General features: G+C 42.7%; 1 protein-coding gene across 1 annotated transcript in view; it reads right to left on the minus strand.

The window, feature by feature from the left end:
* rel (REL proto-oncogene, NF-kB subunit) overlaps window positions 1–27,543 on the minus strand; it is a 47,114-nt gene that overhangs the window by 15,269 nt on the left and 4,302 nt on the right. The window contains exons 2-5 of the mRNA XM_033025160.1: window positions 24,528–24,569; window positions 24,268–24,404; window positions 20,665–20,813; window positions 9,871–9,962 (exon numbers count right to left, since the gene is read on the minus strand). Of these exons, the coding sequence (XP_032881051.1) occupies window positions 9,871–9,962; window positions 20,665–20,813; window positions 24,268–24,404; window positions 24,528–24,569 (420 nt within the window). The remainder of the gene's footprint in view (window positions 1–9,870; window positions 9,963–20,664; window positions 20,814–24,267; window positions 24,405–24,527; window positions 24,570–27,543) is intronic.

The following is a 27,543-nucleotide window of genomic DNA, read 5'->3' on the forward strand; positions in this document are numbered from 1 at the left end:
CGTTTCCAGTCGAGACCCTTCTTATGAAGGGACCCTTCAGTTACTCCAGCTTTGTGTCCATCTTCAGTTTAAACCAGTATCTGCAGTTCCTTCCTACACATTGAGTACCCAACCTATCCTGAAGCTGGAGGACTTTATAGCAAATGATTCAAGACTTGTTCTCCGATGTGGATTTGAGAGAACAGAAGGGAGGTTTGTGAGAATGGAGAATGTTGGCTCAGCTGGATTAATTACTTTGAAACAAGGGAGGCCAAATAGAGATCTATGATTTGATATAATGCACAGGAAGGATTGCTTTCATTAACAGAGGTCAATAACAATAATGAGATATGTTCCATGTAATTGGTAGAAGTGCTGGAGTGGACTCGAGAAAAATGTACCTATCCATTGGGTATTTCGAAGTAATTGACTGAAAGGGTGGTTAAATGAATAGATAATATCTTATTGTCTAGGAAGGAACTGCAGATGCTAGTATAAACTGAAGATAGACACAAAAAGCTGGAGTAACTCAGTGGGTCAGACGGCATCTCTGGAGAGGAGGAATGGGTGACGTTTTGGGTTGAGACCCTTCTTCATACTATCTTATTGTCTAAAGGACAGTGGACCCAAAACTGGAATGAAGGTCATTCTGGATATACTATTCGCATGCAACAAGGATACAATGGCCAAATATTCTCCTCCTGCCATGAATTTCAGCTATTACTTATTCCCCTCTCCAATTCCCCTCTTCAAGCGTAAGAAACCAGGTTTTCAACGAGATGACAAAGCCAAATATCATGATTCTGCATGTCATTTTCAGACTATAATCTAGTGAAAGAAAGATTATAGGTGAGAAGTGCAGGGCAAGTATTTTATTAAACACAGAGGATGGTGAGTGCCTGGAACACACTGTCAGGTTGAAGCAGATATGTTATTAGCATTTGAACGACTTCTGGATAGGCACATGGATATGCAAGGAATGGGGGGATATGGGTTATAGGCAGGTAGATCAGTGATGGTCTTGCCATCATGTTCAGCAAAGATATTGTGGGCAGAAGGGCCTGTTCTTGTGCTGCACCTTGCTAAATTCAAAGTAAGAATGATAAGAGTTTCCTGGAGAATCAGCATTATGTTTTTTACAAGATGTTTGTGTTTGGGTTTTATTTCAAGATAATGATTGAATTGTATTGACATTATTGTCATTCGAACAAGTTTGAACGAAATTTCGTACCATGCAGTCGTGACAGAAAAAAGCAATAACACACACAATGAACACAATTTAACACAAACATCCATCACAGTGAATCTCCAGGCACCTCCTCACTGTGATGGAAGGCAAACAGTTTGTCATATTATTTCAAGGATGAACAAAAGACAAGTGTAAGATTGATTTTATACAGTTGTTTTTGCATTTAAACCAGGTTGCTTCATTAAAACATGCACTATAGATGCAAAGAAAAACTATTAAAATGGAAAAATAAAATGATATTAATGAAAGCAAGAGCAACATTATAAACTAAAAAAAACTTGGGAACTTAATGAGTTGTAAAACATTGGTAGAAAACTTTTTAGCTGTTCACCAGATGGAAAATTTTAACTTAATTCATCTATTCTTAAAACTTGAAAACTCATTATTTTTTTTACAATTTGCGGCATTTTTAAAGGAAGTTAGTTAGAAACTATACTTCCTCTTGTACTATTTTTAAATAGCACATCCTTTTAAGGTGATTTCATTGTTTGTATACTGCATTTTAATTAAACAAATGTGTCACAGAATTATTGATATTGATAGATCTTAACTTGAAAACACAACCAATGATAAAATAATATAGGTTTCTCTTAAAGCCAAATCAGTCCATTTCACATTCAGCACATTACAGACAATGAAGACATTTTCAAACCTGGGGCCCATTTCCTGTCTTCAGTTCCTGTTTAGATGTCAGTTTCACAGGCACGAGCTTCCTGATATTTGCTTATTATACAATTACGAACAAAATGCTTGTTCACTAAACCTCAGTTGCATGGATACATCTGACAAATCTAACAAATAATACCATCATGGCTCTTCCTCTCTGTTCTACACTGCCTATAGTGTTGCCCTTGTCACTACAGCCATTTAAAAAAATATATATATCCATACAAATTAAAATAGTACCATGAAGAGATATGTTAATTACAAGCAATTAGTGGGAAGCAAAAACAAGCCGCCGGAAGAACTCTGTGGGCCATGCAGCAGCTATGAAGGGGTAATCAAAATGTTGGGTCGAGACTCAAAGGGAGGCTCGGTGGCATAGCAGTACAACTCAGAGACCCTGGTACGGTTGCTTGTCTGTATGGAGCTCAGACGTTAATAATAATAATAATAATAAATTTTATTTATGGGCGCCTTTCAAGGGTCTCAAGGACACCTTACAAAAATTGAGCATGTAGAGGAAAAACATGTAAGGGGAATGAAATAAATAGTAGAGACATGACTAGTACACAAAGTAAAGACAGAATTCAATACAAAACACAGTACGAGGCAATTAATGCACAAATGAAAAGGGACGGGGACGTGGGGCTAAGGATAGGCAGAGGTGAAGAGATGGGTCTTGAGGCGGGACTGGAAGATGGTGAGGGACACGGAATTGCGGATCAGTTGGGGGAGGGAGTTCCAGAGCCTGGGAGCTGCCCTGGAGAAGGCTCTGTCCCCAAAACTGCGGAGGTTGTGACTTGTGTGGGTTTTCTCCAGGATCAGTGCGGGCCTGGTGGGCCAAAGAGTCTGTTTCTGCACTGTATCTCTAAGCTAAACTAAAATCCTTCCTCTTGACTGGTGGTGAAACTGTGGAATTCTTTGCCACACAAGGCGGTGGAGGCCAAGTCAGTGGATATATTCAAGGCAGAGATAGATAGATCCTTGATTAGTACGGGTGTCAGAGGTTATGGGGAGAAGGCAGGAGAATGGGGTTAGGAGGGAGAGATAGATCAGTCATGATTGAATGGTGGAGTAGACTTGATGGACCAAATGGCCTAATTCTGCTCCTGTCACTTATGACCTTATGAAAGAGTAGAGGGGAGATAGCTGGTATAAAAGAGATGTGGGGGTGGGGGGGGTGAAGGCTGGAGCCAGCACACGAGAAGCTTATCGGGTGCCGAGGGATGATTTAGTGGATGGAGTTGGGTGGGGGAGAGATGGATGGAGATTATGGTAGAGGCTGGGTTGTGCTTGGTGGAGGTGATAAGGGGCTGCATTGGATGGTCTGATGGAAAAGAAGGAGGTGTATGGGACCAAATAAGGGAGGCGATGTGGGCAGACAGGAACGGCGGGGGTGGGGGCAGGGGAGGTTAAGGACCCGATGGGAGGAGTGTGTGGGTGATGGGCAGATGGAGTGGAAGGCGAAGAAAGTGGGTGAGAGGGGGCGCAGTGTCGCGGGAGGATCTAGGTGGTTGGGAGGACTGAGGGTAGCAGGTTACCTGAAATTAGAGAGAGGGATGGAGATATGGTGGAGGCTGGATGTGAAAGGTGAAATTAGAGAATTCAGTGCTCGTGATGTTCAAAGAGTTTACATATCTCCCTTATATTACCTTCCCATTCCATCAGATTGCACTTTCCCCCGCCCCTCCTGACTCTAACCACCCTCCTCATGTGTTGTATTCCACCTCTTGCCTCCCCCCCCCCCCCAATTCTTTCCAGCTACCCCCCTTCCTACAGTCCAGAGAAAGGGTCTCGGACTGAAACACAACAGTCCATTTCCCTCCACAGTTGCTGCCTCACCTGCTGAATTCCTCAAACAATGGTTTTTTATCTACAATTGTGTCTCCAATAATTGAGAAGTGTTGAGTTTCTGTTTTCCATCTGGCAGATGGATAACAATTTGTTGATTGCCTGAGACAACCCACAGGAAGGACGGCTGAGTACTTTACAGACGATAGAGAATTAGGTCATTTCAGGTTAGCTAGATCTAACTACTGGGGTGCCACAGGCGTCAAGACCAGAGCTTCAGCTATTTACTGCCTGTATTAATGGCTTTGATGAAGGGATTAAGTGTATTCCGCTAGAGTCTATCAAAGGACCCCGATGGTCCTTTCAGGTTAGGCAGAGGTTCACTTGCACCTCCTCCAACCTCATCGACTGCGTCCACTGCTCGAGGTATGGACTCCTATACATCGGCGAGACCACACGCAGTCTCGGCGATCATTTCCCTGTACACCTTTGCTCAGTCCACCTGGGCTAAAGCGGTCTCCCAGTTGCTAAACACTAACTCCCATTCCCATACTGACCTTTCTATCCTGGGCCTCCTCCACTGTTAGAGTGAGGCCCAGCTCAAATTGGAGGAACAGCACTTGGGCAGCTTACACCTCAGCAGAATGAATATTGATTCTTCTAACTTCAAGTAACCCTTGCTTTCCCTCTCTCTCTCCATCCCTCCCCCACTCTAGCTCTCCTAGTAGCTTCACTGTTTAATTAATTTTACTGTTGGTACACAGCTGGATCCTGCTCCGAAGATGTAAAATTACCCATTGGGAAAGCTGCTGGGACTGTTCAAAAACTCCAAAAGATATGGAGCGCCAAAGACATCGGAAGCAGCACTAAGATCGAGCTCTATAAAGTACGTGCTCTCCACTGCAGTATGGAGCGGAAACATGGACACTAAAGAAGGAAGATGGAATCAGACTTTCAACATTGGAAATGATGTGCCTTCGCAAAAATAATGGGAGTGTCACGTCTCGACAGGATCGGGAACACCTCCGTGTGTGCAACCCTTGGTAAGGAATTAACCATTCTGGACAGAATTACAATAAAAAGACTATGTTACTTCGCCATATCCAGCGAATTCCACCATCGCGCTTTCCCAAACTAGCATGAGGCACGTGTCCATGGCAACCGCCCAAGAGGAAGACCACCAAAAAGATGGTGACAAACTGCCTGAAAGCAGACTGCAGCAAAAAGAACATCAACTCTCTGGTCAAAGCTAGCCGGCAAGCTAAGGACAGAAGAGAGTGGCAGGACATCATGAAGTAGATGGCACCACTCAACCCCAAGTTGGAGTGAACGACATAAATAGATAGATAGATACCTCATCATTACCTCAGCCAACAATAAGTTATTGTGCATTTCCTTGATCATCTTCTGCTTTGTTCTGTCCTTTTCACGCCTTACATGATCTTGGTATCCTTCCCTATCTCTAGTTTCCCTCTCCCCTGACTCTCAGATTCAAGAAGGGTCTTGACCCAAAATGGCACCCAATGAGATCATCTTTTACTGTCCTCTATACCGCCAGTGGTGATGGAGTATTGCTGCAGTTTTGATCTCTTTGTTTCAGGAGGAATAAGGAAGCATTGCAGAGAAGACTCACTGGATTGATCAGCTTAGTTGTGAGATACAACGCGGAAACAGGCCCTTCGGTCCACCGTGTCCGCGCCGACCAGCGATCCCCGCACATTAAGTTTGATCAGATTTAAGCAGATGGAGTTTAATGCTGATAAGTGTGAGGTGCTACATCTTGGCAGGACAAATCAAAATAGGACGTACATAGTAAATGGTAGCGAATTGAGGAATACAGTTGAACAGAGGGATCTAGGAATAACTGTGCACAGTTCCCTGAAGGTGGAATCTCATGTAGATAGGGTGGTAAAGAAAGCTTTTGGTCTTCTAGCCTTTATAAATCAGAGCATTGAGTATTGAAGTTGGGATGTAATGTTAAAATTGTACAAGGCATTGGTGAGACCAATTCTGGAGTATGGTGTACAATTTTGGTCGTCAAATTGTAGGAAAGATGTCAACAAAATAGAGAGACTACAGAGGAGATTTACTAGAATGTTGCCTGGGTTTCAGCAACTAAGTTACAGAGAAAGGTTGAATAAGATAGGTCTTTATTCTTTGGAGCACAGATGGTTAAGGGGGGGATTTGATAGAGGTCTTTAAAATGATGAGAGGGATAGACAGAGTTGACGTGGATAAGCTTTTCCCCATTGAGAGTTGGGAAGATTCAAACAAGAGGACATGACTTCAGAATTAAGGGACAGAAGTTTAGGGGTAACATGAAGAGGAACGTCTTTACTCAGAGATTGGTAGCTGTGTGGAATGAGCTTCCAGTGGAAGTGGTGGAGGCAGGTTCGATTTTATCAATTAAAAATAAATTGGATAGGTATATGGATGGGAAAGGAATGGAGGGTTATGGTCTGAGTGCAGGTAGATGGGACTAGGGGGAAATAAGTGTTCGGCACGGACTTGTAGGGCCAAGATGGCCTGTTTCCGTGCTGTAATTGTTATATGGTTATTAACACTACCCAACACACACTAGGGACAATCTTTTACATTTATACCAAGCCAATTAACCTACAAACCTGAACGTCTTCAGAGTGTGAGAGGAAACCGGAGGAACCGGAGAAAACCCACGCAGGTCATGGGAAGAACGTACACACTCTATACAGACAAGTACTCGAAATCAGGATCGACCCCGAGTCTCTGGCGTTGTGAGGCAGCAACTCTACCACTGTGTCACCGTGCCACCCTGACCACGTGCAATAATTAAGCAGGTTGGGACTTTGGATTTTAGAAGTTATCTTTTTGAAGAACAGGTGTCTGGGAGAAATTGAGAGTGCAGATGTTGAGAGAATTTTTCTCACTTATGGGGGAATGTAAAATATTGAAAGTTTCTTCCTTGATGTATTCTAAAACAATTTTTAATGCCACTGAAATTATTTGGTTAGAGCCATACAGATGGCGGCCAATATGGCCGTTAATAACATGCATCACTGCATAATGTATTTTTCATTCTTCCTCAAAACATTTAAAGCCCTCCAATAATAAAAAAAAAACTGCAGATTCTGAAAAACTGAAATCAAGGCAGAGATTGCTTTAAAAACTCAACTTCGTCAGCAGCATTTGTGGAAAGAGAAAGAGTCAGCATTTCAGGTCTGGAACTTAATCAAAACGGAGAATGAGAGAAACAAATTGGACAAGGTTACAGAGTAGGATACTGAGCAGAACAAAGTGAATTGAAGCTTTGTCTGATCCTTGCTGCCCATTAAGGGCCTGTCCCACTTAGGCGATTTTTTCGGCAGTCGTAGCAGGTCGCTGAAAAACCGGCGACTGGACCCCCTCCCCACGACAATGTCTACAACAACCCACCACCTAGTCGACGTCAAGCTACGGAAAGCTACCGACAACCATTAGGACGTCCACCTGCGACCACACCTACGCCGACCTACGTCCACCCACGACAAGGTAAGACAATTCAGTCGCCGGTACCTGTAACCGGTTGACGTAGGTAGTCGCCAATGGAATTCACCAAAGTCAGCACCGGCGACAACCTACGTTATCCTGGCGACAACATACGACAGCACCTACGTTGGGTGGAGTCAAGCTACGCTCAATGGCGTCAAGCCAATTGTCGCCGAAAATTTTGAACATTTCAAAATCCAGCTGCAACCAGAAAAAGGCTACGACTCTTTGGGCGACTGAAGAGGCGACTCACGACCACACAGGCTCGCCTGTAGTCGCCTAAAAAAATCGCCTGTGGGACAGGCCCATTACATGCCACATTATTTCACCCTTTCAAAGTAATTCCCTGCTGAATTTTCTAATATTTTCTGTTTTTACACCAATATCATTATCACGGGATTTCGCAGTTCTACCATTTCAGGAGCCTGAGGAATGGGACCATTGAAGCAAACAACATTTTGTGATTACAATCCTACAGAATAAGGATGAACAAATTGCCACCAGTTTTGTCCACAAACGAGCTCAAGACGAGCTTTCTCCGTCCCTCGACTAAATTCCAGATGGGAACTACTCGAAATTAAACTAAATATCACACTTTCCAAATCTATGCACCAACGGACATATTTCTCCATCCAACACAAGGTTCCGATTTTCAAGAACTGTGAACTGAAACATCTACTAAATATATCTTTGTTTCACTTCAGGCCTAAACCACCTGAGAATAGAAGTAACATATGCTTGGTTCAGATAACGTGACGGTGGGCCAGAAATAATCTAATTAGCACAAGTGTGATATTTTGAGCTCAAAACAAGCTGCGAAGAGTTTCTGAACTTAATGCATTGCTGAAGGAAACAGTGGAGAAGAATAGAGAACAGACAATAGGGGCAGGAGTAGGCCATTCGGCCCTTCAAGCAGGCACCACCATTCAAGAGAGGGATTTTAAATAAACAGATCTCTGAGTTTGCTTTATTGCATTTTGGGAAGTTGAACCAGGGCAGAATCTTCACAGTGAACAGGGCCCTGGGGAGTGTTGTACGGCAGAGAGACCTTAGAGTACAGGTATATAGTTCCCTGAATGTATAAAGGGTGTTGAACATGTATTTTTGTACGTTGGCTTTCATCAGTCAGGGAGTTGAGTTTAGGGGTTGGGATGTTACATTTGTTCAAGACTTTGATGAGACTGCACTTGGAATATTGTGTTCAATTTTGGTCACCCAGCTCTAGGATAGATGGTATTAAGCTGGAAAAGGTGCAAACGATTTTTCCAAGGATGTTGCCAAGACTCCAGGGGTTAACCTATAGCAGGCTGGGACTTTATTCCTTGGAACGCAGGAGGCTGCGGGGTGATCTTGTAGAGTTATATAAAGTCACGAGGGGAATGGATAGGATGAATGCACAAGTTACTTTTAACAGAGTAGGGGGAAACCAAGAACTGGAGGGCTTAGGTTTAGGGTGAGAGGGGAAAGACTTAATTGAAACCCGAGGGTGGGTATATGGAAAGAGCTGTCTGAGGAAGTAGTTGAGGCAGGAAAAATAACAACATTTAAACGATTTTTAGACATACATGGATGGGAAAAGTGTCGAGGTATAAGGGGCAAAGCGGGAAAATGGGACTAGTTTAGGTTGGAGTACTAGCGGACATCTTGTCAACATGGATGAGTTGAGCCAAGGTGCACGTTCCCATGCTGTATGACTATGAACTGTTACTATAGGGGCAACTCAAGAACCATCCATATATAGACTGGGGAACAGGGTGAATAATTCAATAGGGGGAAGAAAGATAGGACGGTGGGGGAGATGCATGTTCCTATTGTTGGCCGGCGGGGGGGGAACCAATGGCCGTAATTGGGTAGCAGAAAGAATAGTATTTAAAATATTTTAAGATAATATTGGGTGTCAGAGATTATGGGGTGAAGGCAGGAGAATGGGGTTAGGAGGGAGAGATAGATCAGCCATGATTGAATGGTGGAGTAGACTTGATGGGCTGAATGGCCTCATTCTGCTCCCATCACTTAAGATATTATGATAATGCAAATCAATAGCCTGATTTCTTTGCTTTGGCTTCTTCCATAAGAGTAGTCACAATTTTAATGCCATCAAGTACCTCGAGACTGCATTTTGTCAGAGACCATCTACCAAGTACAAAATTGGTCACAATTATCGTAGTTCCAAACTTGACGTTTTGTCATGTTTAAAGTCAATCTTAATTTGGTTTCAATGACAGAGGCAGCGGAGAAACATTTGTAGGTCAATTCATAAATGAAGAGTGACTTCCTTTTTTGTTCAGATTACCACGCCTGGGAAAGTTCTGACATCTTTTCCTTCCTCATTTCACTCCAGCAATCCAAACAGCACATCACAATCACAATCACACTTTATTAGCCAAGTATACTGAGCAACATACGAAGCATTTCATTTGCCAAGTCAGTCATGCACTAGACAAACAGTTTACTAGAATATAGCGAGGAGTTGGTTCCTCAAATTAACTTGAAAATTCGATGTTTGAAAATGCCAACAGCTTAGATTGGCTGCCAAAGGCAATGGAGCAAACTCAATTGATTACAAGCAATTAATGAGCATTGACCCTGGAAGTCAGGGTTGCTATTTGCAAATAATGGTTGTTTGAGTACATTTTCCAATTATGTTTAAATGTGGCTCCAGAATGAGAGGGAGAATGTATTACCATTGAAGGGGTTGAGTTGGCGTTGAATGCGAAACAGAATGGCATCTTTCACTTCTTTCCTCTTCACGCATTGAATGCCCAGGTTCTGAAAACTAGAAAATATGACAAGACTTATTGAAAGATATTGAAAGCCAAGAACATAAATATTCTTTTTTAGAGAGTACAGAGTGCAAAGTTAAGTAAGCTGAGTTTTTGGTAAAAAAATCTTGGGAGGGGTTATTGAAACAAAGATACAGCATATTTTTACACCAACAGAGATACGAGGTGTGGAAAAATGCGCAGGAGTCCACTTCTCAGCCAATTTGCATACTACTGCAGTTTACTATTTGGGACTTCCCCTCTACATGTCCCACATGGAAAAACCATGAGGTCACTACAGTAGCACAAATGGCTACAGGGAAGTGCCTCTTTAGAAATGCCTGGTTGAAATCCTTCAACTTTTCGTTTAAGGAATGAATATGCTCCCGATAATGTTTGTCAACATCACCATCAGCTTTTTGTTACAGGCCAATAAGATGGCTGTTTAATGAGGGATGTGCGGCAAATGAAACCATAAACACTAGCTGTTTGGTTTCACGCTGCATACATTGCAGATTGAAACTCTTACCTTGTATAAGATGACTTTTTCCTACTTTCATTGACATTGTGAGCCCCATGCTACAAAGCATAACCTTCATACTAGCATTAGTCAGACTAAAGTAAAGAGAATATTCTTGATTTCAGTGTAATCAGTTTTCATCGCTTGTTTAGTACTTTCAAAGTGACCTCCAGAAATTACAATTGGCGAGACCAAGCGCAGGCTCGGCGATCGTTTCGCTGAACACCTCCGCTCAGTCCGCCTTAAACTACCTGTTCTCCCGGTTGCTCAGCACTTTAAATCCCCCTCCCATTCCCACCCTGACCATTCTGTCCTGGGCCTCCTCCATTGTCAGAGTGAGGCCCAGCGCAAATTGGAGGAACAGCACCTCATATTTCACTTGGGCAGCTTACACCCCAGTGGTTTGAACATTGACTTCTCCAACTTCAAATACCCCTTGCTTTCTCTCTCTCTCCATCCCCTCCCCCTTCCCAGTTCTCCCACCAGTTTTACTGTCTCCAACTACATTCTATCTCTGTCCTGCCCACTCCCCTGACATCAGTCTGAAGAAGGGTCTCGTCACGAAACGTCACCCATTCCTTCTCTCCTGAGATGCTGCCTGTCCCGCTGAGTTACCCCAGCATTTTGTGTCTTTCCAGAAATTAATAATAATATTACATCACCTGACTGACACTGCCCGTTGTAGATTTGAGTCTATTGAAAGTGGGAGGGTCTTTGCAGAACCTCCTTGTGGCTGTGCACTAAACCTCTTTTTACAAAATCAAAAGATCCCGAATGCTATTTAAATCAGCCTTTGTAGCTTACCCTGCAACCTGCACATTCGAGTCAGTACTGCCATGACTTTTTGTTCCTCTATTTAAAATGATATTAATTAGTTCATATTTTCACTTGTCATACTTCCTACTAAATAGATCACTTCCCTGTATCGAATTTCATCTTCCATGCTTTGGTCTGAGTGCATATCTGTGCTCTCACCCTGGTTGTTCATCATATCTATAAGCTCCATGTCTTCTGCAAGGTTTGACATTATGTTTTATTTAGAGAAGATCTGGACTTGGGTACATATTCACAGGCTCACAATTAGATATAGGCCATTGAGCCTACTCTGCCATTCAATCAAGGCTGATCACTGCCTCCCAATCCCATTTTCCTGCCTTCTCCCCATAACCATTGACACCCATTATAATAAAATTATCTTTAAGGGTAATGCTCTTAACTACAGTAAGCCCTCATTAGAACAGACCATAATGTCAGGGGGGAATGGTGTCCATTATTCTACATTCCCCATGTTATTGCCCTCTGCTCAGACCCCAATATCCAAAGAAAATTGGAAGATTCTGGCCACAGCCAGCATGGCCTCCGCCCATACTTCGCTTTGAAAATAGAATGCATTCATTCCACATGGAACTGGTGACAGATTGAGGATACTGCCAATTGTCTAATATAACCGAGTAATGTTGTGTCAGTAGTAGACACAAGGAACTGCAGATGCCGATTCATACACAATAGGACACAAAGTTCTGGAGTAACTCAGCAGGTCTGGCACCATCTCTGGAGAACATGGAGAGGTGATATTCCGAGTCGAGACCCTTCTTCAGACTCTCAGTCTGGAACTGGGCCTGGACTCCAGGTGAGTTGACAGCCCCTGCCTGCTGGCGGCTGGGGAAGAGGCGAGGATTGGTGGAGTCATTGGTCGTGGCCGGTGGGGGGGGGGGGGGGGGGCAGCGTGCAGGTAAGGGTCGGCCATGGAAGCAGCAGTAGGTTCAGCCTGGAAGTGGCCGGGGTTGCCGTCGGCAGCTCGGAGGTGAAGATCAGTAGTTGAGTCCTCTACAACCAACATCCATTATAAAGAGGTCTGTAATAACGAGGGCTCCGGAGAACTGCAGTGTGCCACATCTTGTATTGTCACCACCTGAGTTCTCATTCATCTCCCTTTACCTACACCCTTCCTGACAGAACAGAACTACCAATCATCACTGTCTATTAGATGCCCACGCTGCATGTCCAACACATGAATAAACTCGGTCTTCCCAGATCCATTTGTTTTCTCTACCCTCTCCCATTCAATTTAAAACATTTGTTTTCTCAGATTTTACTATTCTCATGAAAACGCTCATATTTTCCATGATATACTGTTGGGAGGGGCTATCCAGCCTTCCGAGCCCGTGCCAGCTCTTAAACCTACCCCATCAATCTCGATTCCTCACCGATTCACAGCTACCTATTCTCCTTCTCATGCTGGTCACGGTGGCGCAGCAGTAGAGTACCTGCCTTACAGCGCCAGAGACGCAGGTTCGATCCCGACTACGGGTGCTGTCTGTACGGAGTTTGTACGTTTTCCCCGTGGGTTTTCTCCGAGATCTTCGATTTCCTCCCACACTCCAAAGACACACAGGTTACAGGTTAATTGGCTTGGTATAAAAAAAAAATGTAATATTGCCTATAGTGTGTGTAGGGTAGCTATAATGTGCAGGGATCGCTGGTCCGTGCGGCCTCAATGGGCCGAAGGGCCTGTTTCCCTGCTGTATCTCCAATCTAAACTAACCAAAAAAATATATATATATACACAGACACACACACATACATTCTCCCTTCCGACATCTACACTTGGGCAATTGAGTGTAACCAATTAACGAGTATTTTTTTCGGATGCAGGAGGAATCCAAAGCATCTGGAAAAAACTGCGAGATCACAGGGAGAAACACACAAACTTGCTTTTTGAAATTCTGCACTGGCATTAACACATCATGTTGAACAGATCTCCCTGCAATAACTCAGTCAAGGCTGCCTTTACCAAATTATTTTGCTGACCTTTTGCACATTAGCTTGCAACTTTGCAAATAGCAATTTATTTTGACCCAGGATATTGCCTCTGAATGTTTTTTTTACTGCTGATGTTAGATTGTGGTTGTGTAGGAAGGAACTCCAGATGCTGGTTTACACCAAAGATAGACACAAAATGCTTGGAGTAACTCAGGGGGTCAGGCAGCATCTCTGGAGAAAAGGAATGGGTGACGTTTCAGGTCGAGACCCTTCTTCAGATTGAGGTTGTCAGATTCATCATCATCCTCCTCTTAAATAAAAGCTCCAAAATGCAGAATTAGCAAGTTATTGCCCTCTGCTCATACCCCAATGTCCAAAGAAAATTGGAAGATTCTGGCCACAGCCAGAATGACCTGTGCCCATACTTTGGCTTTGAATATAGAATGCATTCCACATGGAACTGGTGACAGATTGAGGTTACTGTAATTTTATATCATCCACTTTCACTACTGCATTCTTCCCTTACCAAGATCTCATTACCAAGATCTTGAAGATCAACTGAAGACGGTGCAAAGTAATTATTTACTGCAGTATCTCAGCTGTGCCTCTGTTTACGTATGTTCTCTGTTTTGTCCCTTTTCAACCATGTCCGTCACGAGTTGTGTGCGGGAAAGAACTGCAGATGCTGGAGTCACTCAGTGGGACAGGCAGCATCGCTGGAGAGAAGGAATGGCCCATCCCTTCCATCAAGAGATGCTGTCTGTTCCATCGAGTTCCTTCTTCAGTAGAGTTGCCTAATTGTTAATAGAGCCAATCTTCTGCAGGCGACCAGTGCAGATCTTGGCAGATGTATTTGTAACTGGATTATCCTCAAGTGGAGGGTCAACTATGACACATCTGCTGGACTCCTTCTGCAGGCCAGTAACAGAGAGCATTGGCTGCCGGGTGAAGAGCAAGTAGGGCATTTTATGTGATTTCAATGTTTTTTAATTTTTTTTAAACATATCTAATTACTTCATGTACATTGGTTTTCTTTTCATTACAAGAATTCTCCCAGTAACTATCTTTTACGTGTAAATTTAAAAAAAAAATGTTTTAAATAGATCTTGGGGAATTGTGTGATTATCAGAGAGATTTAACCATAAATGTAATGGCAGGTTTGGTAGGAGATGCACTGCTGTTGTTAGCACAGCTGGCTCGCTGCACTGGGGGAAGTCCTGCACACACTGATCAGTTTAGGAGCTGGGATCCCGGAGGAAGACAGAACTACGCTGGAAGAACGAGGGAGGCATTCCGCAGTCTCGGGCAGCGGGAAAATTGAGCAAAGTCTAACTGACATATAATCAAGTGGTGTTATTGGAGAAGTCCCACACAGACTTGTGTTCACATTTGCTACTTGTGATAGGAACATCTTGAATTGTTACATTTGCTCAACTTACATGTTAAATATTTTTCTACATAGAAGACACAAGTTTTGGAATAAAATGGAATTAAAGACAAAAACATTTGGCTAATTTATGACGGTACATCAAAGGGAAATAATCAACAGGACATACAAATTGTTAACAAAATTGTTTTCTTAAATACCAGGTAAATTAGTTCACAGGAAGGATTTTGTTGCATCTAACTTTTACTATCTTATGCAAAGTATTTTATATAATTTCATAAAAATTCCGATTTAAAATATACTTCAGCAAAATTCTAATGACAAATTAAAGCATTTATATGCATTGCATATTAGAACAATAATGATATAAGTAATTAAAAATACGATGAATGAAAACCAAGATATCTTGAGATTGAAACTGGGAATTAGAATTTTAAATAAAACACCAGATAAATAATGTGTGGGAAGGAACTGCCGATACTGGTTTAAACCAGATAGAGACAAAAAGTTGGAGTAATGGGTCTGTCCAACTTACGCGACTTTTTCGATGACTGCCGGTACCCGTCATAGGTCGTTGCAGGTCACGGAAAATGTTCAACATGTTGAAAATCCAGCGGCGACCAGTACAAGGTACGACTCTTTGATATGTCACCAGGGTGTCGCCTGTATGGTCGCGAGTCGTCTCCTCAGTCGCCCAAAGAGTCGTAGCGTCTTTCTGGTCGCCGCTGGATTTTCAACATGCTGAAAGTTTTCGCCAACCTGCAAGGACCTATGACAGGGGGCCGGCAGTTGCCGAAAAAGTCGCGTAAGTGGGACAGGCCCATGACTCAGCGGGTCAGACCACATCGGTGGTGAAAAGGAATAGGTGACGTTTCGGGTTGAGACCCTTCTTCAGACTGAGAGTCAGGGGAAAGGGAAACGACAGATATAGACCGTGATGTTGAGCGATATAGAACAAATGTATGAAAAATATGCAAACAAAAGACGATAAAGGAAACAGGCCATTGTTAGCTGTTTGTGAGGCGAATATGAGTTAGACAATGAGTCAGCAAGACAATTTTGAAGCTGGTGTGACTTCGGTAGGGAAGGGATGGAGAGTGGGAATGCCGGGGGTTACTTTAAGTTAGAGAAATCAATATTCACACCCTTAAAATATCCTTAAACTTAAATTTTAGGTATAAATGATATTTTAAAACAACCTCATAGTACAGAATTACTGCTTAACAAATTCTTCAACCTAAAAGAAAAATTAAGTGGGTGAGTGTGTATAACCCCCATGATAGATTTCAAAATTGATTTTAGACTATCGCTCCATAGATGCTGCCTCACCCGCTGAGTTTCTCCAGCATTTTTTGTCTACCAGCCATGAACATGATCACTGGATTGGAAAAGTTAATTTCATGCTCAATCCTTTCCTTCCACATGCATAGAGGAAAAATGTTTCACCATAAAAATGGCTCTAGAAGGATCTGCGTGAATTACTTAATTATATGATGCCACTTCTCAGCAGCAGTGGAACTGATGGTATTGGGTGCTCATTTTAAAAGTGTCCACGCATTAAAATAAGCAAAATAAACAAGGGACTGAAGTAGATACATTTCAGGCCGACAGCGCCATTGTAATTTTTTTAAATCAAGCAGCACTTTCTTTGAATGTAACACAGACAGAACAGAAGATGATTGTGGTTAGCCCGAGCCAATGCTACGAGGCGAGGTAGTGACTTTCGAGTTATCTAGTGAAATTGTCAATGAAAGATTGAGAGCTTCCTGTGACGTCACCCACAGTTGACTGGCCACTTTATGACAAAGACATAGACTTGCTTCATTGTGTTTTCAGCCACATATCTCAGCCACCATATTGTCACCACACCACCGAACCAAATAGGTCTTGTCAGTGTCCGTTGACATTGTTGAGTAGCGGAGGTTCACAGGCCCAGCGCTGATGACTAATATGTTGGTTTGATGACTAAGGGAAACCCCCACACTCCTCTTGATTTAGCACCTTACCCAATGGCCCAGTTAAGGCTGGGAACTCCCCATGCAGGGAGGGGAAGATGTGAAACTGCGCAGGAGGCAGCGGCTCTCAAAATGTTAAAACCAATTGCCAAAGCGTTCAGGATTGGTGGAGAAATATGCAATTAGAAAAGGGTAAAAAGAAAACCTACTTCACACCACTGTCTGGTGTGTATCGCACAATTCACCATCTCATATTAAATGTGTCTGTGCACTAAAATAAGCAAAAATAAACAACTTCCTAGGAAGGGACTGAAGCTAAACAGCTAATTAAGTACTCTTGAAGAATAATGCTCGTTATATCAGAGAGAGAAAGCAGCCAACACTTTCAAATAAAGCATTGGCTGATGCCTCTCATAATTATAGAGAGAGGGGAGAGAGAGAGAGAGTTGGGGGGGGGGGGAGAGAGTGGGGGGGAGAGAGTGGGGGGGGGGGAAGAGAAGAGAGAGAGTGGGGGGGGGGGGGGGAGAGAGAGAGTGGGGGGGGGGGGGAGAGAGAGAGTGGGGGGGGGGGGAGAGAGAGAGTGGGGGGGGGGGGGGGGGGAGAGAGAGAGAGTGGGGGAGTGGGGGGAGAGTAGAGAGATTCACATGCAACAGCATGCCTCTATTTATGGCCTTAACCTACATGTCATTTCTGGAACAGATGTGCTGTGAGGTAACACACACTAAATGGATTGAATGTACCCATATATTTCAAACTGGACTCAAACACCCAATTGGAAACAGTCTGGGTAAACTTCAGATCGCAACAAGTTCACATTGCAACAAGTGTTAATCCTGCCCATCACCAAACTGCCAGGGAGGGCAAGATTCAAAATTCATCAAGATAATCCCAGTAAATACATCAGATGATATAGTGATCTTGCCCACCTCACGTCCTGATCACCAACTTTAATTCTTTGTTTTTAAGCATATTATCTTTGTACTGATATTTGTGGGGCTGGTGACTGTTCTTTAACATAGAAAACATAGAAATTAAGTGCAGGAGTAGACCATTCGGCCCTTCGAGCCTGCACCGCCATTCAATATGATCATGGCTGATCATCCAACTCAGTATCCAGTACCTGCCTTCTCTCCATACCCCCTGATCCCTTTAGCCACAAGGGCCACATCTAACTCCCTCTTAAATATAGCCAATGAACTGGCCTCAACTACCTTCTGTGGCAGATAATTCCACAGATTCACCACTCTGTGTAAAAAATGATTTTCACATCTCGGTCCTAAAAGACTTCCCTCTTATACTTAAACTGTGACCCCTCGTTCTGGACTTCCCCAACATCGGGAATAATCTTCCTGCATCTAGCCTGTCCATCCGCTTAAGAATTTTGTAAGTTTCTATAAGATTCCCCCTCAATCTTTTAAATTCTAGCGTGTACAAGCTGAGTCTATCCAGTCTTTCTTCATATGAAAGTCCTGCCATCCCAGGAATCAGTCTGGTGAACTTTCTCTGTACTCCCTCTATGGCAAGAATGTCTTTCCTCCGATTAGGAGACCAAAACTGTACGCAATACTCCAGGTGTGGTCTCACCAAGACCCTGTACAACTGCAGTAGAACCTCCCTGCTCTTATACGCAAATCATTTTGCTATGAATGCTAACATACCATTTGCTTTCTTCAATGCCTGCTGCACCTGCATTCCTACTTTCAATGACTGGTGTACCATGACACCCAGGTCTCATTGCATCTCCCCTTTTCCTAATCGGCCACCATTCAGATAATAGTCTACTTTCCTGTTTTTTGCCACCAAAGTGGATAACCTCACATTTATCCACATTATACTGCATCTGCCATGCATTTGCCCACTCACCCAACCTATCCAAGTCACCTTGCAGCCTCCTAGAATCCTCCTCACAGCTAACACTGCCCCCCAGCTTTGTGTCATCCGCAAACTTGGAGATGTTGTATTCAATTTCTTCATCCAGATCATTAATATATATATTGTAAATAGCTGGGGTCCCAGCACTAAGCCTTGCGGTACCCCACTAGTCACTGCCTGCCATTCTGAAAAGGACCCGTTTACTCCTACTCTTTGCTTCCTGTCTGCCAGCCAGTTCTCCATCCACATCAATACTGAATCCCCAATACCGTGTGCTTTAAGTTTGCATACTAATCTCTTATGTGGGACCTTGTCAAGCATCTACGACAGTGACACCCAGCTTAATTATAGATGAAGAAATAATATTTCAAGGGATATAATTGTTATAATTGGTTTATGAAAGGTAAACATTGTAGGCAATGGTGCCATTTATCATTCATCTCAGATTATCTCCGAACTGAGGCAGTTGGAAGTCAACGATAGAGTCTGAGATAACATGTGTCTGAACTTGGTGAGGATACCAGTGAACAAAATGCTTTTTTGCGACAATCCAATTATTTCATGGTACCTGTTGTTAAGACTAGCATCGTAAGGGCCTGTCCCACTTGGCCGTCATTTAGGCGTCACGCAAATGGCGCGCAAAGATTTTGTACATCACAAAATCCTGGGACGCCGCGCGCGACTGCACGTCGCTGCCTATGTCACCACGCACCATGTACGCATCACGTGCGTGTCACTATGCACGCGCCATGCGTCGTGATGCGTAAATTACGCACAAATGATGGCCAAATGGGACAGGCCCTTTACAGTCACAGTTCAACAGCAGAGAAACAGGCCCCACGGCCCACCTTGACCACGCTGAACACGTTGGCATATTGGGCCTCCCATTTGCCTCCAGAGTTCTCCAAGCCATTCACATCCATACATCTCTCTAAATGGCTTTCAAATGGTCGTTCTGGGGTGGGGAGATGGCAACCTTCACGTGGTCCACCCTGTTTCAACTATTGCAATCAACCCTACGTGCACAAACAAATAGATGTAGTGTTTTGGTGTCAACAACTTTGGGCTGTGCACGCCTTACGCAAGAAGAAGATTTGTTGTTCTAATTATATCCACTTCAATAGTCTCCTCTGGCAGCTCAATCCAGATGCAGACTATCTTCAGAGTGGAAGAGTGACTCAATGTCCCCCCTTAAGCCTCTCACCTTAAGCCTGTGCCCTCTAGTTTAAGAAACCTCTACCCTTGAAAAACCTCTACCCTTGAGTATTGACTTTATCCATGCTCCTTGGGATCTTGTAGACCTCAATAAGGTCACCCCTCAACCTCCTGCATTTCTAGCTTCGATTCCTTTGTTCTTTTAAAAAAGTTCCCACTTGCATTCTAGATTTGGTTAAGTTAAATGAATGTTAATTCCGTGGCTGCTATGGTGAGGCTTAAACATGTGTCTGGATTCAGGTTGCAGATTTCTAGTCCAGTAACAATACCTACAATACTCCTGCATTGCTAAACCTAACCCACTCAATACCTTAGACAGACACAAAAAGCTGGAGTAACTCAGCAGGTCAGACAGCATCTTTGGAGAAAAGGGAATAGGTGACGTTTCGGGGCGAGACCCTTCTTCAGACTTTTCCCACTCCCCTTACCTACTCCAACCTCACCCCCTCTGAACGTACAGCCCTCCGCTCACTCTGCAGCAACCCTGACTTGTATAGAAATTCCGTCCTGCTCATTCAATACCTTGTTGTCTACATCCTAATTTGCTCTATTCCATCTGCCCAGCAAAGCCTCAATTTCAAATTCCTCATCCTCGTGTTCATATCTTTCCATGGTTTCTCCTCTTATATTTACAATTCTGAGAATCTTTAATTCTCCACCCCTGGTCCTTTTTTGCACCCCCCTTCATATATCATACATAAGTAACTGCTTATGTACTGCAACTGCTTGGGCCTAAGTGTATCAATGGCTTCCCTGTTACTCTGTGCAATCTCCCTCTCTGTTGGAGCTTCCAATCAGACATTCTGATTTGGTTTCAATTTGTTGTTTCTGGATATATACCATGTTCCAGATCTGTGTTGCTCCTCGCATTACCTCTTCCACATTTTAGATTTATTTGGTGGAATAAGAGAGCAAAATAGCAAAACATTTATATATTTCACCCTTTAAAAAAAAAAAAACTTCAATATCAGAACAAAAACTGCCAGCTTACACTAGATACTTACCACAAAATTCTACGTTCAGCGCCGAACTCAGCTTCATAGGACCCGTCTTTGCAGTCCTTCCCAACCAAGTCGTGAGGATGGGGTTTGAAAGGTTCGCTCTTTGTTACCAAAGTAACCAAAACTCTCACTCTTCCAAAGTAATTCACAACCTTTATGAAGAAAGAAAGAAGAAACTAATCTGTTAAAGAGGAGACACGAGAAAAGCTATGCAAAGGAATGAATCAAGTTGAGAATCTTAGAAATCATTAGGATTTTTTTATGATTCCAGTCTCTTCATTCTAAAGGCACTGAAAGTTCACAGCTCGCGATCGGAAAAGACTACTTTATTAAACAGTACTACACCAGCACTGATGGGTTACACTAGCTGAACACATAAACCCAGTGAAGTGACTTCCATTCCTTCCCCTGCTACAGAATTAATTTTTCCTCCTATATATTTCCTCTACAAAATTCCTCTTATAAATTCTCAGACAGCTGCAAATTCAACAGCAAAACAGTTGGCATGAATCAATGGATAATATGTTTAATGGGCTGGATCATAGGGCAATTCTGCAGCAAATTCCTTGCTTTTACTTCCCAACAGAACGAGGTAGTTCAGAAGCCAAACGCGAGTGCAGAAGATCTAACCTTGCTGACTGACGACCACCAGTGATCCCATTTGGAGTCCGCGTGGTGTCCTGCTGTGGAGTACAAACGGCAAATCCTGGGACTTAATCTGGGAATTCTGCCCATTGGATTTGAGCTGAACAAGAAGCCCATTCGTTTGAATGGGGAGCAATAATTTTGATGAGGGAGAGGGATAAATATATGGTTATTTAATTCCAAAATAATTGCAAGTTGAACTTGCCTTAATTTTTTTTTTTAATATTAAAGTACCGTGGGTTTTTTTTTTGTAAATGTTCAATTGATTTTTAAAAGATTTATTGCTTCCAAATTTCAATTATTTTGTGGATGACGTTCTGATTTGTCCTTCATCACCGCCCCCGACACCTAATGATGACGTTACATTTTGCAAGGACTTGATGCCACGCAGGTTCTTTCCACTTTGGATTGGGTCAGCCAAGTTGATATTAACCAAGGTGAAGTTGCTACGTACATAAGTAGCAAGCATGAAAAATGTGCTGCCAGCAAGATATTGCCCTTGTGTCGGGCCAAGGAACCGTCAGGAATAATTCCAATGAATGCTCATTCACCAGAAGCCTATGGTTTTTTTTTGCTTCACAGGTGTGACTTAACTTGCAGAAAATACTTGAGAAGCATAGGGTGGCGCAGCAGGTGAGTTGCTGCCTTAATGCACCAGAGACCCGGGTTTGATCCCGACTACGGTTGCTTGTCTGTAGGGAGTTTGTACGCTCGCCCCGTGACCTGCGTGGGTTTTCTCCAGGAGCTCCAGTTCCCTCTCACATGTACAGGTTTGTAGGATAGATAATTGGCTTGGTATCATTGTGAATTGTCCTCAGTGCGGGTAGGATAGTGTTAGCGTACGGGGATCGCTGGTTGGTGCGGACCTGGTGGGCGAAAGGGCCCGTTTCCGCGCTGTATCTCTAAACTAAACTAAACACGGCCTTTGCTTCAGATTTCCGGCACCCATAGAGGTAAGCTCTGGAAAAATCACATGATATCCTATTGAATTTAGAATTTAGATGAAATTCAAAGCTGATCTTGATGGATAGCTGCAGGAATTAACATAGAAATGGCACAATTGAAGTAAATCAGACAGGTTCTGTTTTTACATAGAACATTATCTGCAGTGTTCTCCCATTGCGAACTTGATGTAAATAAGCATGTAGTCATTGTAGCTTCCAGATAATCATGGTTCTTTAAAAGTTAGGTTGAGATTAATGGCTGACAGAGTAATTGATTTCAACTTCACTTAGAGAACCTTGATCAGCAATCATGACTGCTTTCTACAAATTCAATTCACATTGGATTAAAAATATTTGTCCGAGGGCATCTTTCAGGAGAATGACTAACTTAAGCAAAAAGCAGTGGGATTTCACTCTTAACAGGAACGTTATCATGCCAAGAATGAGGATCATGTATAATCTATGCCGTTCAGTGGTTTCATTTGAAGTTGTATTATGTCGAGAGTTCCTTGTGAATGGCAACTATTAAAGGCATTTTATTTTTCCAATATATCACTCCTGCTGCACTCCTGTCTATCCATTAGTATTTCTCTCTCCACAGACACCGCCTATTCTACTGGGCATTTCAAACAATGATTGAAGGCTCAACACCAGCTTTGACCTGCATTTCTCAGTTTTATAAATCCCGTTCTTTGTTTTTGCTTCTTCCGAACACCCTCATTAAAATCATTAACCAAACCTCCATGACCATGAGGATCACATGGCCCCAGCCTATCCCTTGCTATAATCAATCCACCCTCCACATTCTCCAGAATTTAAAATTACAGTAACTAGTTTCCTTGTGCTCCTGCTTCTAATGATGGGGTTTTTTTTTTTTATATGACACAATAATTCTCATTCTCTTTCCCACATATGCTACTTGGCCCACTGAGAGTTTTCACCATTTTTATAAATATAAATTCTTGCCTTTACACAATTTGATTGATGTGCCTTAATCTATGATTGATCTAGTCCCTAGATTATATTACATGGCACAATGGCAAAGCAGTAGAGCTACTGCCTTACAGCGCCAGAGACCCGGGTTTGATCCCAACTACGGGTGCTGTCTGTACGGAGTTTGTACGTTCTCCCCGTGACCTGCGTGGGTTTTCTCCGAGATCTTCGGTCGGTTTCCTCCCACAGTCCAAAGACATCCAGGTTTGTAGGTGTAAATGTAAATTGACCCTAGTGTGTGTAGGGTAGTGTTAACGTGTGGGACTCGTGGTCACTGCAGGCTTGGTGGGCCTGTTTCTGTGCTGTATCTCTAAACTAAACTAAATCATGTCACGGTAATATTCTGTACCATGTGCAATAGTGAGTTAATTATCTATTGCTGACCCAGGGAGTTCCTGAATTCAACAGAAACATCTGGGTGAACCATCAAGAAAGATAGGATTCAAATGTTACTTTGCTTGAAAGAAAATTACTTTGGAGTAATATTACAATTTAGAGTAAAACAAAATGAGTTCATTGAAAACTATTCAACTTGTGTTCCTTATGGGAAACTTATTTTAAGTACTCAGTGGGGATGGCACAAAGGCGCAGTGGTAGAGTTGCTGCCTTACAGCGCTTTCAGCACCAGGGACCCCGGTTCAATCCCGACTACGGGCGCTGTCTGTACGGAGTTTGTGCGTGAGAAAGTATTTTAGCGCTTCTGCATGGATTTCCTCGGAGATCTTTGGTTTCCTCCCACACTACAAACATGTACAGGTTTGGCTTCGATGAACTTGAATATTGTCCCTAGTGTGTGTGTGTGCGCGCAGGATAGTGTTAACCTGCTGGGATCGCTGGTCGGTGCAGACCTGGTGGGCCGAAGGGCCTGTTTCCACGCTGAAGACCTGCTTGGAAGCAATAGCGTTGAAAAATACTTCAACGTTTTTTTAATGAAAATATCTCTCATTTGCCGTTTGGCAAATGAGAGATATTTTCATTAAAAAAACAACTTAATACTGCATGCAAATGCACTATGATATTTTACCTGTATGGCAGGATATGTTCTATTGTTATCCTTGGTGTTTGCCCCAGGAATGCTACCAGCTGATCGCCCTTCACACTTGTATCGGAAACGCATACCACGTGGCTTGGGCTGTTCAACCATTTCAGCATAAGGTTCACCTAAAATTAACCACAATTTCAGCGATGCAGAATTTCAGCAAGGGACACGAGACAGCAACACTTTACGGGGAATTAAAGCCAGAAATGCAATTTTTCCACAAAATGTATCTAGAAATTTCTCACCTTGAAGGGGAGGTCTTGACATAACAGGCAAGTGACATCGCACTGCAAAGACAAAATTCCAGAAATCATATTCATTATTTATTATGAGGAAAAGGAAAATGCAGAATTCAACTTAAAATATTTCACTCCTGCAAAAAATCATGAGAGGAACAGATCGGGCAGATGGGGTAGAGTCTCTTGCCCAGAGTAGGTGAATCAAGAACCAGAGGACATTGTTTTAAGGTGAAGGGGAAAAGATTTAATAGGAATCTGAGGGGTAACTTTTTCACACAAAGGGTGGTGGGTGTATGGAACAAGCTGCCGGAGGAGGTAGTTGAGGCTGGGACTATCCCAACGTTTAAGATACAGTTAGACTGGTACATGGATGGGACAGGTTTGCAGGGATATGGACCAAACGTGGGCAGGTGGGACTAGTGTAGCTGGGACATGTTGGGCGGTGTGGGCAAGTTGGGCGGTGTGGGACATGTTGGGCCGAAGGGCCTGTTTCCACACTGTACGACTCCACTAAACAACGACAAATCTTTCCCAAATCAAAATTAGAATTCAGGTTAAGTGTTTATTTTTATGAAAGCATGTTAAAAGATTAAAGATATTGAAGAGCTAAACAGATAGATAGTGTTGCCCTTTGATGAGGTCATCAGGAAACGACGCATGATTAAAGTTTAAGGTCACTTGATTTACAACGCCCACCTAATGATGCAGAGGCACTCAAACATAACGGTAGCACGTCCTGCTAATCTACTCCGATTAACAGCAAACATATTCAAAGATTTCTCCCCTTTTAAGTGTCGATTTAAAAAGTGCATAATCCATCTATTACAAAATATAGTTTTGTGCAATTTGTGTCACAAACCAATGGTTTTACATGAAATACAAATCAACTTAAATTGTACTAACAGAATGAACATCCAATGACGTCAGGTTTTGAATATTCAATACCAAATGTAATGAATGAAGCACACACACGCACACACACACACGCACACACACACGGGCAGCCGTGTATTGATTTTATGCTGTGCAATAGGCAGCACGGTGGCATAGCAGTAGAGCAACTGCCTTACAGTGCCAGACACCCGAGTTCGATCCTGACTACGAGTGCTTGTCTGTTTGGAGTTTGCACGTTCACCCCGTGACTTGGGTTTTCTCAGAGATCTTCGGTTTTCCCTCGTACTCCAAAGACGTGCAGGTTTGTAGACTAATTGGCTTGGTATAAATGTAAATTGTCCCGAGTGTGTGTAGGATAGTGTTAATGCACGGGGATCGCCGGTCGGTGTGGACATGGTGGGCCGAGGGGCCCAGTTTCCGCGCTGTATCTCTAAACTAAAACTAATAACATAAAAGATTTTTTTGAAAAGATTACTATTTATCATGAGGTTATTTTAAATCAACCCACTGAAGTAACAATTACTTGCTCTTCAGCATTATAACTGTCTAACTAGATTTCCAATATATCTAAAAGAACAAAATAACAATATTTTAAAACTGGGCCAAACGTTAGAGTTTATAACGGAAAACTGATGTTTGTTCAAAAAAACAAGCTAGCAGGTGGTTTCAGATTCAATATGTCCAACTCCAGTCTATTTCAGCTTCCCGTGTCCAGGCCCAAGCATTTTACTTTCTAAAAATGTACATCAGTCACAGAACCGGCTGTGAATTGATTTACCAACAGTTTCAAGTGAAACTATTTACTGAACTGCGTATCAAATGGAAACAAATATGTTAACCAGTTAACTCAATACCTCCTGAGTTTCATTTCTTTCAAAATATAATGTCCGTCAAAGATAGCTTTTGTGACCAATGTTTTTTTTGTTGTTTTAAAAAAAATTAAACCAGGAGTTTAAGTTACAGAATCAAATACCTTAATAAGCACACACAATGTAAACTTACATCACTAGCCAGACTTATGCTGTCAATATGCAATGGCACAACAGCTGTGCAGTACTTTAATTTTGTAAGTGCACTTTAACTATACTGGAAATGGGATTTTAAGGAAATGTGAATGATAGTGGTTGTTTTACAGAAACTAAACATGCTATTTAATATCTACTGGATGGGGTAAGACCAATCATAGCATAAATCTTGGTCTTTAACGTTTTACGGCACAAACATATACGACCAGAGTAACTGGATCGCAATTTCAGTTGCGTGTTGTGGGGAAAAAAAAGAGACTTTTCCCACTTTCATCCCACTATTGAAAAATAGAAATCCCAAATGTGTCGAAACCTACCACTGACCGAGACTAAAAGCAGAAATGATCTGGTGCACATAATATGTCGAGACTAATGGGAATGAAATAACATCATCCATTTTATACAATTGTGCAGGAAGGAACTGCAGATGCTGGTTTACACCAAAGGTAGACACAAAATGCTGGAGTAACTCAGCGGGACAGGCAACATCTCTGGAGAGAAGGAATGGGTGACATTTGTCTTTCAGAATGTACCAAAATTATTTACAGTCAAGTAAATTTGTTTTTGTTTTTAATGTAACCTCTGTGGTAGTGATATCAAGCTTTTGATTACGTTACTCCACACTGAGACTGTTTCACAGCAGGAGTTATGTAGAAGACCAGGAATTGTACGTACTCCAAGATCCACCTGCTCCACAATACTCCCCAGGGTCCTACCATTCACTGTGAAGGTCCTGGCCTGGTTTGGCTTCACAAAATACAACACCTCACCATTATCTGAATTAAACTCCATTGGCCATTCCAAGGCACACTTGCCCAGATGATCATTATCTTGTAATTCTTGATAACCATCTTCAATGTCTATGATACCTGGAGAAGGGTCTCGACCTGAAACATCACCCATTCTTTCCCTCCAGAGATGCTGCCTGTCCCGCTGAGTTAATCCAGCATTTTGTGTCTATCTTTGGTTTAACCAGCATCTGCAGTTCCTTCCCACAACATTCCCCCGCCTATTTTAATGTTGTCTGGCAACTTACTAGCCAAATACTAAGTTTGATTAACAAAAAAGACACTCAGTGCTTGAATAACTCAGCGGATCTGGCA

Source organism: Amblyraja radiata, chromosome 8, assembly GCF_010909765.2.
Source record: "Amblyraja radiata isolate CabotCenter1 chromosome 8, sAmbRad1.1.pri, whole genome shotgun sequence".
NCBI lineage: Eukaryota > Metazoa > Chordata > Chondrichthyes > Rajiformes > Rajidae > Amblyraja > Amblyraja radiata.